Raw genomic sequence first — 13,938 nt, forward strand, 5'->3', positions numbered from 1 at the left:
TGCTTCCTTCTCAATGGTAGAATAGTGCTTCTGATGGACATCAAATTTCTTTGAATAAAAACACACTGGATGTTCAACACCTACTGAATCATCCTGGAGAAGAACAGCACCAACCCCAAAATCACTAGCATCCACCTCTAACTTGAACAGCTTGTCAAAATTAGGAGCAGCAAGGATAGGAGAACTAATCAACAGTGCCTTTAGATTGTCAAAGGCCACCTGACATGACTCGGTCCACACAAAAGGAACCTTTGGACTAAGCAGATTGGTTAGAGGTACAGCAACAGTGGCAAAATTCTTGCAAAAGCTCCTATAATAACCTACCATACCTAGGAAACGCTTTAACTCCCTTCGAGATGATGGTACACTAAAGTTCACAATGGCCTCTACTTTTGCTCCCACTGGAGACACATGACCATGGCCAACCACTTTGCCCAGGTAAGTTACTGTAGCTTGTCCAAACTTACACTTAGAAAGGTTCAAAGTCAAATTTGCACCTGTCAACCGCTTAAACACATCACAAAGCTGATTGAAATGTTGAGACCAAGTAGCGCTGTATATGATGACATAGACAACCATGTCATCAAGGTATGCTTCACAACCTACCATCCCTTCCAACACCTTATTGACCAGGCGCTGAAAAGTGGCGGGTGCATTTCGCATCCCGAATGCCATAACGTTATAATGGCAGAAATCATTGGGGGTCATAAAAGCAGAGATCTCACAAGCTCGCTGGCTAAGAGGAACCTGCCAATATCCTTTTAACAGGTCCAACTTAGTTACAAAAGAGGCAGAACCCACTTGGTCCTAGCTGTTTCTGTGAATTCACAGAAAATTAAGAGCAGTAAATTACTGTGATGTTTGCATCTTTCTGCTGTTCACAGTCAATGGTAAAAAAATTACCCAGCAAGCATTGATTTCACAGTACATATTTGACTACAGTCATTTATTGTAAAATAATACACTGTAAAACTTTGCAGTGTACATTTACAGTAATTAACTGGCAGCAGCTTCACCTGCAAAGTACTGTCGTTCGCTTGCTTTGAACTTAATTTACAGGTTTTTTTACTGTTAAAATACATTCACTGATGTGTCTTTTATCTTACACCTTTTCATCCTACCCTTTTAACCCCACAGCAAAACCCTCCAGTGTCCACACTACAAAGAGTAAAATTAACACTGAAGCCCATAGTATATCATAAATTATAAAATTCTATAGTCAATAAAATAAACATAGCAAATAAAATAGTGAGTAGTGAATAGTACAGTCATATAATAATATAAGTTGTAAAATATAATTACCTAAAACATTTTTGGTATTTAACACTGTTTTTTCATTTAACATTATGTATACCATACAAGAAGTATAAGTATAAGAAGTAGTAGAAGCAGTAGTAGTAGTTTCCCTGCCAATCCGACTCTAAATCATGACTTCAGCATCCAGCTAGGTACATCCTCAATTACCCCATCAAATTCATCCAGAAATCTTGGAGTAATCCTTGATGACCAACAGACCTTCAAAGACCACATTGCTAAGACAGCTCGGTCTTGCAGATTTGCACTTTACAATATCAGGAAAAACAGGCCCTTCCTAACAGAGCATGCAACTCAACTTCTGGTCCAGGCCCTGGTCATTTCTAGGCTTGATTACTGCAATGCACTTCTGGCTGGACTGCCATCATGCACAATCAAGCCTCTACAAATGATTCAGAATGTTGCAGCACGTCTCGTCTTTAACGAGGTCAAAAGAGCCCACGTCACGCGTCTCTTCATCTCTCTGCACTGGCTACCACTTGCTGCTCGCATCAAATTCAAGGCGCTGACGCTTGCTTACAGATCTACCACAGGCTCAGCTCCCTCCTACTTCCACTCACTCTTATGAGTCTACACTCCTACCAGAAGCCTGCGCTCACTAAAGGAGCGATGGCTTGTGGTACCATCACAGAGAGGCACAAAATCACTCTCCAGGACATTTCTCATTCACTGTTCCTTGCTGGTGGAACGATCTTCCTGCCTCCATCCGGAATGCAGAATCCTTGGCAATATTCAAAAGACAGCTGAAAACTCATCTCTTTCGTGAGCACTTAACCTCATCTTAAAAAAAAAAAAAAAAAAAAAAAAAACTTCTTATTCCTATCCTTTCTCTTCGTCTGCCAAATGAATAAATGTAAATGTAGTTATAATAATAATTATTATTATTAATATTATTATAGTAGTAGTAGTATCAGTAATCTGGTGGATTTGTTTAGGCAGGTTTGGACTGGATTTAGATTTTTAAAATTTACTGTAAAGGAATTTGAGTGCTTTGTTTAATAAAAATATGAGAATAATAATAATTGCATGAATATTTAAATGTTGGATTTCGCAGGTAGTTTAAGACTCAATTTAGAATTTTAAAAATGTACTCTAAGGGAATACTGTTTTGTTATGTTTTAAAAGCTATTACAATTATGAAAATATGTTTTTGGTGAGTTCATAATGTAATACATTTCTCATAATGTAAAAATTATTACATTGTGAGCTCAAGATTTTATTACGTTTTCAGAAGATTATTACATTATGAACATTGTATTACAATAATGATTATGATTATAATTATGTGCAGTTTTTACATTATGAGTTGCTATATATATATACATACATAATTTGGACAAATATTTGTGTTTTTTTTTTTTTTTTTTTTTAAGAATTTTATTCCTGTGATCAAAGCTGAATTTTCAGCATCATTACTCCAGTCTTCAGTGTCACATTATCCTTCAGAAATCATTCTGATATGATCATTTATTATCAATGTTGGAAACAGTTTCATGCTGCTTCATATTTTTTTGGAGCCTGTGATACTTTTTCAGGATTCATTGATAAATAAAAACTTACAAAAGAATTTCTATTTTGAATAAATGCTGTTCTTTTTAAGACTTTACCATAACTTTTATCAATTTAGCACATTCTCGCTGAATAAACATATTAATTTATTTCAAAAAAAGAAAGAAAATTACTTTTGAAAAAAAACTTTTGAATGGTAGTGTATATTGTTATAAAAGATTTCAATTTTAAATAAATGCTGTTCTTTTTTTTTTCTTTTTTTTTGGATTAATCAAAGAATCCTGAAAAAAAAAAAATCAAAGGCTATAAGTATATTAAAATAGAAAACCATTATTTTAAATTGTAGTAATATTTCACAATATTACTGTTTTTTTTTCTATATTTTGATCAAATAAATGCAGGCTTGATGAGCGTAGGAGACTTCTTTCAAAACCATTAAAAATAGTAATGTGTCCAAACTTTTGACCGGTACCTTTGACAAAATCGTATCGCAACATTTAAAGGGTTAGTTCACCCAAAAATGAAAATTCTGTCATTAATTACTCACTCTCATGTCGTTCCACACCCGTAAGACCTTCGCTCATCTTCAGAACACAAATTAAGATATTTTTGATGAAATACGATGGCTCAGAGAGGCCTCCATTGACAGCAAGATCATTCAAACCCTCAAGATCCATAAAGATACTAAAGACGCCATTAAAACAGTCGATGTGACTGCAGTGGTTCTACAATAATTTTATGAAGAGACGAGAATACTTTTTGTGTGCAAAAAAAATAAAAATAACGACTTTGTTCAACAAGTTCTTCTCTTCCGTCTTGGGCTCACGAAAGCACCGCGACGCATGCGCGGGAAGATGAAGTAAAATCCTTTCTGTATATTCTGGTTCGAATAAGTACAGTTTGGCAAAAAAATACAACTCATACTCTTTGTCAAAATCCGCTGACATATTTACGAAGACTGTTTTATGTACAGAGCGCGTCTTCTTCTGACTGCAAACACAGTTCCTTGCTTCTGGGTGATGCGCATGCGTCGTGGTGCTTTCATGAGCTCTCGTCAGAGGCCCAAGAAGGAACAAAAGAACTTGTTGAACAAAGTCTTTATTTTTTTTGCGCACAAAAAGTGTTCTAATCACTTCATAAAATTATTGTAGAACCACTGCAGTCACGTAGACTGTTATAACGACGTCTTTAGTACCTTTATGGATATTGAGAGTTTGAATGGCATTGCTGTCAATGGAGGCCTCTCTGAGCCACTGGATTTCATCAAAAATATCTTAATTTAAAAATATCTTAATAAGGTCTTACGGGTGTGAAACGACATGAGGGTGAGTAATTAATGACAGAATTTAAAGAGAACTAACTCTTTAAATCTGTGTTTGTGCTGCCGCTGATCCAGAGAGAGCAGCTTTCATTATTTCAACCTCATAGTATCATTATTTCTGTGAAATAATAGTTTGAATTATCATAGAAGTACATGGGATAAAAGTTTATAGTTTAAATATAAACACTGATGTCTACGTTAGCGATTCAAATAACGACTGTATCGTTACATTGTTAATTTAAAAATATGTGTCATTGGCAATGTTCCAAATGACACTTCATATGCACTTTCGGTCTTGTGGACTTACAATGGCTGCCGTGTGCGCATGCCCGTTAAGTTCACAAAACCGTAGGGTGTCCCATTTGTTAATTTTAGATCTAGGAAGGGTGCTCACGAGCGCCCCCTTTGCAGTCAATATGCGCCCTCAATGTACACTTTTGCTGAGCCCACACTGGTGCAAGTTCTGCAGCAAAGGGGAATAGCACGATTCTTGGGCCTTACGTGCAAAGATAGTGTGTGGGGGCCCCTTTGCCAGCATAATATATATATATATATATATGTATATATATATATATATATATATATATATATGTGTGTGTATATATGTATATATATGTATATGTCTGTGTGTGTAATACTCACATTTGTGTTTGAATTGTGCTATTTAAAAAGAGCACCCCAGTAATATTATACATAAAAATGACAGTTTAACAATATTTAATTGGAATTGTCTTTTATAAAGACATTGTGTCTTGTATACCAAAACATTACAATCTTTCTAAACTATTTAACATTGCAGGTACCTCTACAAGCATGATGAACACAGGATTGATATTATCCTGAGCCATATATTAGCTACATGTCTAATATTTATGCTATCATAACATGTGTATAGTTTAAGAATTGCTGCTGAATAGTAGGCTATACATGGTAGAAATAATGACAATTGTGATATTACTTTAATCTTTCATGACTGTTACTGAGATGGCCAATTTTTATATATTTTAAATAATTTTTGTCATTTCTGTAAAATGTTAAAAGTGTGTTGGATTTGTAGACAATAGCTGCCTGGATCTTGTGATGAATTTTGTAAGTGTTGAATGTTTTTTTTTTATTGTTTTTTATATACTTTTTTTTAGTTCATTATCATCACGCTATCTTAAAATTAAATGACCAAGTTTGCTCATATTAATATTTTAATGCAGTATCCACACAGACATCGTTTACATATTGTTTTCCATATTTACAATTTATCTATAAAGATTTGTCACACATTTTCTGTGTTACTTCGGTGTTTAGAGTTCGATAAGAGCATTTATTACCGGCTTAGAAACGAGATGTTTCTCATTATGGAGGAAAATGCAGACTTCCGTTCAGCAAGCATCTATTTACACAACGTAAACAACTGCATTTAGGTCGCCGTTGCCGCGCTCGAACAATATAGGTTCTCATTTGGTCTCTTTGGAAAGAAATTTATGAGGAATTGTTTTCCCTTAAGGCAGGCAGATTTTGAGCCGAATTCTGACTCGTGCGACTCTTTTTTTTGAGTCGGGCCGATTTTCAGTTTTGTCTTGTGTCGTTTGTCGTGCAGTGTACATGGGGAAACGAGTGACGATAAACCTCTCCCAACTGGCAATCGCATGCTCGTATGGATTTCTGGCATGTCAGAAATTTTGGTCGCCCCTCGTGAGGATATCGCACAGTTGAAGCAGAGCTACGAACCGACTGGCCTAAACTCTGTTTTTTTTCCCCTCACCGCGCCTGCGCGAAAAAAGAAATTAAACCATTTCATCTTCAATGCAGCAAGAAAGAAAACGAAAAGAGGGAGATCTTTAAGTTCTGTAGTTATCAAACTAGCTGCAATTTAGCAAAATGTTGCTTACCTCCAGTTCGTGTTGCATAATGGATAAACCCACGTCTTTCAAGCCACCTGGGTGTACATAACCGGTGCCTCTTAATTTACTTGATCATTAATTTACATGTTTCACTTTTCACTTTCTATTTACTCATGTATGCTATTTAATATTTACTTAATTTTATTAAATGCGGAAATGTGAACTGTTGTCCATCATTTGGCAATTGGTGATAAAGAAAAATGGTACGTCGCAATATAGGAAATTTTTCCATTTTAAACCAGGAAGGTGAGTCAGGGTCTACTTTATATCACACAAGCAATGTGCAAACTTTGTGCGAGAGTTATGCCGATAAATCCCAAGTCAATTATTCACCAGCCTTTACAGAAAATAAAAGTAAAACCAATGAGCTTTCGGTGCATATTCTCTCAGAGACAACAAGAGATAAATCCTACTTGATAACGGTATGCTATGTCTTAATTTATTTTCTTAATATTTCTCTTGTGGCCCATAAACTGTACGTAGTGGGAAAAAAATGAGAAGAGTATTTCGTATTAAACAAGTTGTTTTTGAAGTGAAGCTTTTCATTGACTGATTATTGCAGTCTTCAGACACATAGGCTACTGTTAATAATTTTAATTATAGGCCTTTAATTCATTGTATAAATGTCTTTAAATAATTTCCAGCGAGGAGTAAAGCTAATCAATCGCAGCGCATCGGTTATGCGGTGATGCTCTATGAAATATTGCGGGCCAAATGAATTGTAATATCAATTTAATAATAAATAGGCCTACCCTATACTAAGAATAATAGGCTAATTATTATTATTATTATTATTATTATTATTATTTAATATATAAATTGGAAATGCTAAATCCTCTTGATATCCATAGCTGATGCTTGTGACGATATCTCTGGAAACATTGTCAATCGGCGCATCCCAGTACAAGAGTTTATCGTGCATATTTCAAACGCATAGTGTGAGCAGTCAGTCACGTCTCGACCATCAGACCGCATAGTGTGAGCACATAAATCGTGCGTTTTGGCTTTACATCGCACGCGATCTACTCGTAGCCTACAGTGCAAGTTGGTAACCTTGCTGAAATCACACAGAAATCGCACAGTGTATGTCCGCCTTTACTGTTTACTTTTTGCCCGATCTTAGCTTGAATGGCGGCAGCGCGTTTCCTGTCAGATGTCAAATAACGTTTAGAAGATGTCTTTAAGATGTTTATGATTTAGAATGCATGTAAAACTGACATCTTAAAGACGTCTATCAGATGTTTGTAAACAGCAGATGCTTTCCAGATGAAGTGATCTTTAACAGACGTCTTATACACATATGCGTGCTATCTGGGTAATGTTCTGGTGCTGAAATATGGCTTACACATGTTATACAGTTGCTAGGGTGCTCTAAATGGTTTCTAGGGTGTGGCTAGGAAGTTGACAGGGCAAGACCTAAAGCCTGCTGACAGCTGGAGTCAGAAGAGCCCATCCACACGTGTCTACAGTGTTCTGATGCTGAGAAATGTCTTGTTCATTTTGTTACACTGTTGCTAGGGTGTTCTGTGTGGTTACTAGGCAGTTACTAGGGTATTCTGGGTGGTTGCTAAAACGTTGCTAGGCAGTTGTTAGAGTGTTTCTGGGTGGTTGCTAGGCAGTTGCTAGGGTGATTTTAGTGGTTTCTAGGGTGTGGCTAGGTGGTTGCTAGGGTGTTCTGGGTGGTTGCTATGGAGTTGCTAGGTCACTGCTAAGGTATTCTGGGTGGTTGCTAAGGCATTACAAGGCAGTTGCTAAGGTGTTCTTAGTGGTTGCTAGGGCTTTGCTAGGTGGTTGCTAGGGTGTTGTGTGGTTGCTATGGCACTGCAAGGTGGTTGCTAGGATGTTGCTAGGGCAAGGCTAGGTGGTTGCTAGGATGTTCTGAGTGGTTGCTATGGAATTGCTAGGTGGTTGCTAGGGTATATTGGGTGGTTGCTAGGCAGTTGCTATGGTGTTCTGGGTGGTTGCTAGGCAATTCCTAGGTGGTTTGCCAGGTGTTCCAGCTGGTTGCTAGGGAGTTGCTTTGTGGTTGCTAAGGTATTTTAGGTGGTTACTAGGAGTTGCTATGCATTTGCTAGGGCAACCTGGGTGGTTGCTAGCATGTTACTATGTGGTTGCTATGTGTCACAGATAGTTGCTATCGATTTTCTAATACATCAGTATGATAATCTGGTGTTGAGTTATGGCTTTTCATGTTCCTGTATGGTTGCTAGGGTGATCTGGATGGTTGCTATGGTGATCAAAGGGTTAAACTTACAGACTGAATCAATGAGAATCTGTGATGATCTTTATTGATCCTCCTAAAAAATAATAATGTGAGATTCAGAGATGAGAGACAATAATAGTGAGGATAGCACCACTAATAATAATAATAATAATAATAATAAATACGGTGACAAAATGAGAAATTTATCTGTGTAATACAGACTGTAATAGTGTGTGTGTGTGTGTGTGTGTGTGTGTTTTCTAGTGTGGATCACGGAGGAGAGTTCATGATGACACCAGGACTAGGATTACACAAATGTAAGTCTTCAATCACAGTTTGAGTGTTTGTTGTTGTAAATGTTGTTGTTGTAAATGTTGTTCTTGTGTTCAGACGCCTGTGATCTCACACTGGATCCAAACACAGCACACCCTCAACTTATTCTGTCTGAGGAGAACAGGAAGGTGACGCGTGTGAGACTGAATCAGTCGTATCCTGATCATCCAGAGAGATTTGATGTGTGGGAACAGGTTCTGTGTGGAGAGACTCTGACTGGACGCTGTTACTGGGAGGCTGAATGGAGTGAAGATGCTGAAATATCAGTGGCTTATAAAGGAATCAGGAGGAAAGGAGTGAGTGATGACTGTTGGTTTGGACGTAATGAGAAGTCCTGGAGTCTGAGATGCTCTGATCACACATTCACTGTCCGTCACAATAATAATTTCACTTCTGTATCTGCTGGTTCAGTCAGTAAGAGAGCAGGAGTGTTTGTGGACGTGTCGGCCGGCACTCTGTCCTTCTACAGCGTCTCTGACACACACACACTCACACACTTACACACATTCACACACACATTCACTGATCAACCCCTCTGTGCTGGATTTAGAGTTCCTTATTCAAACTCTTCAGTGTCTCTGTGTCACATTAAACAACCATATATACAAGAACATACTGACTGACACACACACACACACACACTCAGGTTTGGGCAAAAATACATCAAAATGTATTTTAAAATAAAATACCAAATACCTTAATTTTAAGTGTATCAAAATAAACTACAAAATACAGCAGCCACAAAATGTATCAAAATAAAATTCTGTATTTTTGTATTTTAAAAATACTAAAAAAATACTTTTACAAGGGAGCATGAAATTTCTTCACAAACCTTCCATCAATTGGCCTATTTGATCGATCTCTTCACCATTACACTGACTCAGTTGATTAAGTAAACAATGTTTGATAGCAACAGCTTTTCTCTGCCTGAGTCATGCAATAAATCTGACATATGCAACCAGTTAAAGGCACGATATGTAGGATTTTTTTATTAAAATATCCAAAAACCACTAAAACAATGTTATATATTTTGTTGACTTGTGTACTTACATGATCCCAAATGTTTCCAAGAATGTTTAAATCCAGAGAAATAAGCAATTTTAACCAGGACACAGACTGTGTCCATGTGTCGCCTATCAATGACATCATTACCCTCGATTTCCGGTTTTATTTTGTCAAAACCATGGAACATCAAAGACACTTTAGTACCGTATATTGTTTTATTAGACAGGGGAGCAACTGTTTGGATATATTCATCGACAGAAAACTCATCATGTTATATAGCTCAACACATTAAGGGCCATATTTACTAAACGGGACAAATTAGCGTGAGAGCACAATTCCACAAATGCATCAATGGGAGTGGCAAGGTTTGCGCGTGATCAACTGCTGACCTATATAGGCCAACATAGCTTGGCAAACGATGTGTTCGGATAACATCTTACTCTGGCATTTCAAAGAAATTAATAATCTTCCTTCTACCACGCGCTCTCTGTTCTCTGCGGTGTCTCCTCCTAGCAGCAACAATTGCAGCCATGTTGCAAAATGGGTTAAGACATGCTTTTTTAGGTCGTTAAATAATGGCGTAAATACCAGTAAATTGATGAGCGCAAATATTAGTAAATTGCATTGCGTGATTCATTTAAAAACTCTCCTCCCATAAATTTTGCGTCTGAAAGGGAAACTCCTACAAACGCATATGCAATAAGGTCAGCTGCAAAAACAACAGTCCATGCCTTTTCAGCGCTAATTTTTCACTGCATGTCTTTAGTAAATCCCAAAAGAGGGTTTGCGCTGGCGCAAGCTATTAGTAAATCTGGCCCTAAGTCTTTTTGTTTGAATCTTGTTTTCTCGATTTACAGCGAGTACCATGTTTTACCATGACTAATATCGATCTTGCTTACTGCAGTGTGCAACAAGTGTCTCATTGCAGCCACCGAGCGAAAGCACAGAGTAGCAGTATAACAACTTTCAACACACATATGTATCTAATATGATAAACAGCGCTGCTTTACCCTACGTGCACATGACCGAAAGAAGCGGAAGCAGCAACTGTCTCTCATTAGCAATCGCTCCAGCAGTCTCGTTACTGCTCTCACAGCACTCGGCCATGCTCTGCTTACAGTAATGTTAATAATCTCATCCATGAACATGATTTCTGCCTGAGTCCTGATCTGATTTTTTTCCACCTGCTGTAGACATGAAGACAACACCTCCCATGATTCCGTGAAATCAAGGTGTCATCAAGCTACGCCTTTGTTTTGAATGAGCGATCTCTAGTGGTGAAAATTTACATATTGTGGCTTTAACAGATCAAATATTCACATATCCCTGTGATCTCCCAGTTGAAGGTTGGTTTTAAAGTAACCAACAGTATAATGTTTGCAAATGACTCATAATTGTATCCTAATTTAGTTACTTGGTGTTTGGTAACAAAGGGCCTACTTTGCATCAGCAACACTGACTCAATGACAAACAAGTCATTCATAAGAAGACAACTGATGGCACCTGTATTCATAGCAACTAGATTATAACTAATTAATCATTTGGGGCTGCTGCTCGGTATAATAGTTTTCAAGAACATTATGTAAATTGGTATACTATTTAGCCTAGGCCCTAGGCTACCAAAACGAACACCAAAATTAATGCAATTTATGCAAAAAATTGATGGAAAGCTGGCAGCCTGCACGTTTCTTGACCACCTTCTTCCATATGGATCAATTTTCTGTTCTGAACTCAAACCACTGAGTAAACACCAATCAGAGGCCGCAATTTTATGATATCATCATGTAGACTTCCTACAAAGTATTTTAAAAATACAAAAATACAAAACACTAAAGTATTTTGATAGAAAATACGAAGCCATTTTCATCAACCATATCAGATACAAATTACAAAATACTATTTTGTATTTAAAATACATATTTGAAATACATATATCATAAATACTGCCCATCCCTGCACACACTGACACACATCTGGATTTAGCAGAGAGAATCACAGGCTTCAGGAGGAAGTTCAGTATCAGTATCGTGTTTCAGAGCTTCAGGAGGAAGAAGTTTCTCCTGTCAAAGAGTTTTCTGTGTTTCTGTCTAACAGGAAAGAGACAAATAATCTTGATGCTCCGGTGTCACTGGATTGTTGTGTAACATTAAAATTGTGTAATATTCCTCAGGATGTATTTTCAGGAGATGTAATTTTAGTGTAACAAATAATAATAAAAAAAAAATATTGTAATTTAACCCTTAAAATGACAAGACCATAAAGAGACATCAGAAAATTAATTTATTGCTATTTTCTGTCTTATTAGGATACAAATAATACAACTTGATAATACATACAAACACAGAATAATACAACATTTCTTTCAAAATAAGACTTTTAATTTTGTCCCACAGGATGTGTTACACTTTGGGGTTATAAATTAATTAAAAACTGAGTTCTTGTTTGGCAATTCCTTTTACTACATTTTAAACTATTTTAAAACATTTTATTCTCTTACAACATACAACAAACATCCTTTCTAACACATTCTGATGAACAATAAGTGATAAACAATATTTATGCAAACTCATATAAGTTCATTCAGCACAGGTAAATATTCATATTAGGTTCATATTAGCCCTAAAAATGACAAGACCGTAAAGATAAATCCATTTTCTAATTAGGACATAAATAATAAAATTTCATGATTTTTTTTTTTTTTTTTTTTAAACATGACTTTTATTTTTTATTTTAATGTTTGTATCTCCAGGACATGTCGCCCCTTTGAGTGTATAAATTAACTGAAGAAAGAATGCTTCATTCCTTCTGTCCTCTGATTGATAGTTCATACTTTTTTATTAAGTAAAGTCTTTTTTGCTCATACATTTGAATGATTTTATAAAATAAGCTGAACATTTACTGGACTGAAGCAACTCGGTTATTTATTTTCATACACCATTTTTAATGTAAAAAATTAAAACTTCTTTTTACATTTTTTTTATGTTAATGTAAATGTTAAATATGACACAACAGGCTTTTGGGGAACATTTATTTTTCCATCTCTCAATTATCATTGATTTGAAAAAAAAAAAAAAAAACTCCATCCATGAGCCATACAGGCCTGATGTATAAATATGATGCTCAACAAAAAACACATGCATATATACAGAATATAACAGAATTTTACAAAGAATGTTTAGTTTAAGTTATGAGAGAATAAATGTTTAAAAAATCTGGCTAATATGTAGTAACACACACTGCCAAACAAGCATTCTGTTTTCAACTGATTTATTCCCCCAAACTGGCGACATATCCTGGGGGATACAAACATTTATAGGCAGATTATGAAAAATGTAAAAATTAAATTCATAAAATTTCAACATAAACGTAATAAGCTAACACTCAACAACAACTTTTTAAACATGTAAGTCCCCTCCAAATATTGTAAATATGTAAAATATATAAAGTTTTATCAGAAGGTGAGTAGATTTCCTACTACAGGTGGTCATGTTGTTTTTAAATGCTGCTCGTGAGCTAAACAAAGAACGTATGAACAAAGTCAATATATCTAAATATTCACAACAAACACCCTTTCAACATGAAACCAAGAAATAAGACCCAAACTTTCCCTGACTCTCCCCACAGCCTCTCAAATGTAGACTTGTGCCGATATTCGGTAATGCGATAAATCACGATAATGAATATGCATGATATTGTTATTGTGGGCACTTCAAAATAACGTAAATAATAATTTATTACCAATTATTCAAATTTTTATAATGCATTTAAGAATACTTTCCCCATCAACCGTATAAATTGCACAACACCGCTGTATTCTGCGTCAAAGGGACACGCGCTCAGATGTTAACAAGCCCACTGTGCATGAGAAGCACATGGTGGAACGAGTGAAGGAGACGCGCTGAATGAAAGTGCACGTTCACTCTCTGACAGCAGAGGGTGCTGATGGAACAGCAGAAATGCAGCTGTTACCCCGGAAACCCCGCAAACAAAGCAAAAGCGCTAGTGAAGTTTTTAACATGCTTCAAACAACCATTTGTTTTTTTGTAATCTCAATGTTCATCACAGCACCAAATACTTAATACTTAAAGACTTAATAGGCTATTTATTTTCAGACTTAAAGGTGCCATAGAATGCTTTTTTACAAGATGTAATATAAGTCTAAGGTGTCCCCTGAATGTGTCTGTGAAGTTTCAGCTCAAAATACCCCATAGATTTTTTTAAATTCATTTTTTAACTGCCTATTTTGGGGCATAATTAAAAATGCGCCGGTTCAGCGCGCATCCCCTTTAAATGCTCGCGCTCCCCGCCCCAAGCTCGTGACTCTATAATACATTGCATAAACAAAATTCACACAGCTA

At 36.3% G+C, this 13,938-nt stretch overlaps 1 protein-coding gene across 2 annotated transcripts in view; it reads left to right on the forward strand.

Annotated features, from left to right (window-relative positions):
• LOC125267707 (NACHT, LRR and PYD domains-containing protein 3-like) overlaps positions 1 to 9,564 on the forward strand; it is a 46,738-nt gene extending 37,174 nt beyond the window's left edge. For both annotated transcript variants that reach the window (XM_048189601.1, XM_048189609.1), the window contains exons 9-10: positions 8,507 to 8,559; positions 8,633 to 9,564. In XM_048189601.1, the coding sequence (XP_048045558.1) occupies positions 8,507 to 8,559; positions 8,633 to 9,198 (619 nt within the window). In that variant the 3' untranslated portion in view covers positions 9,199 to 9,564. The remainder of the gene's footprint in view (positions 1 to 8,506; positions 8,560 to 8,632) is intronic.
• Positions 9,565 to 13,938: the final 4,374 nt, after the last annotated feature.

Source organism: Megalobrama amblycephala, linkage group LG1 (assembly GCF_018812025.1).
Source record: "Megalobrama amblycephala isolate DHTTF-2021 linkage group LG1, ASM1881202v1, whole genome shotgun sequence".
Classification (NCBI taxonomy): Eukaryota; Metazoa; Chordata; class Actinopteri; order Cypriniformes; family Xenocyprididae; genus Megalobrama; species Megalobrama amblycephala.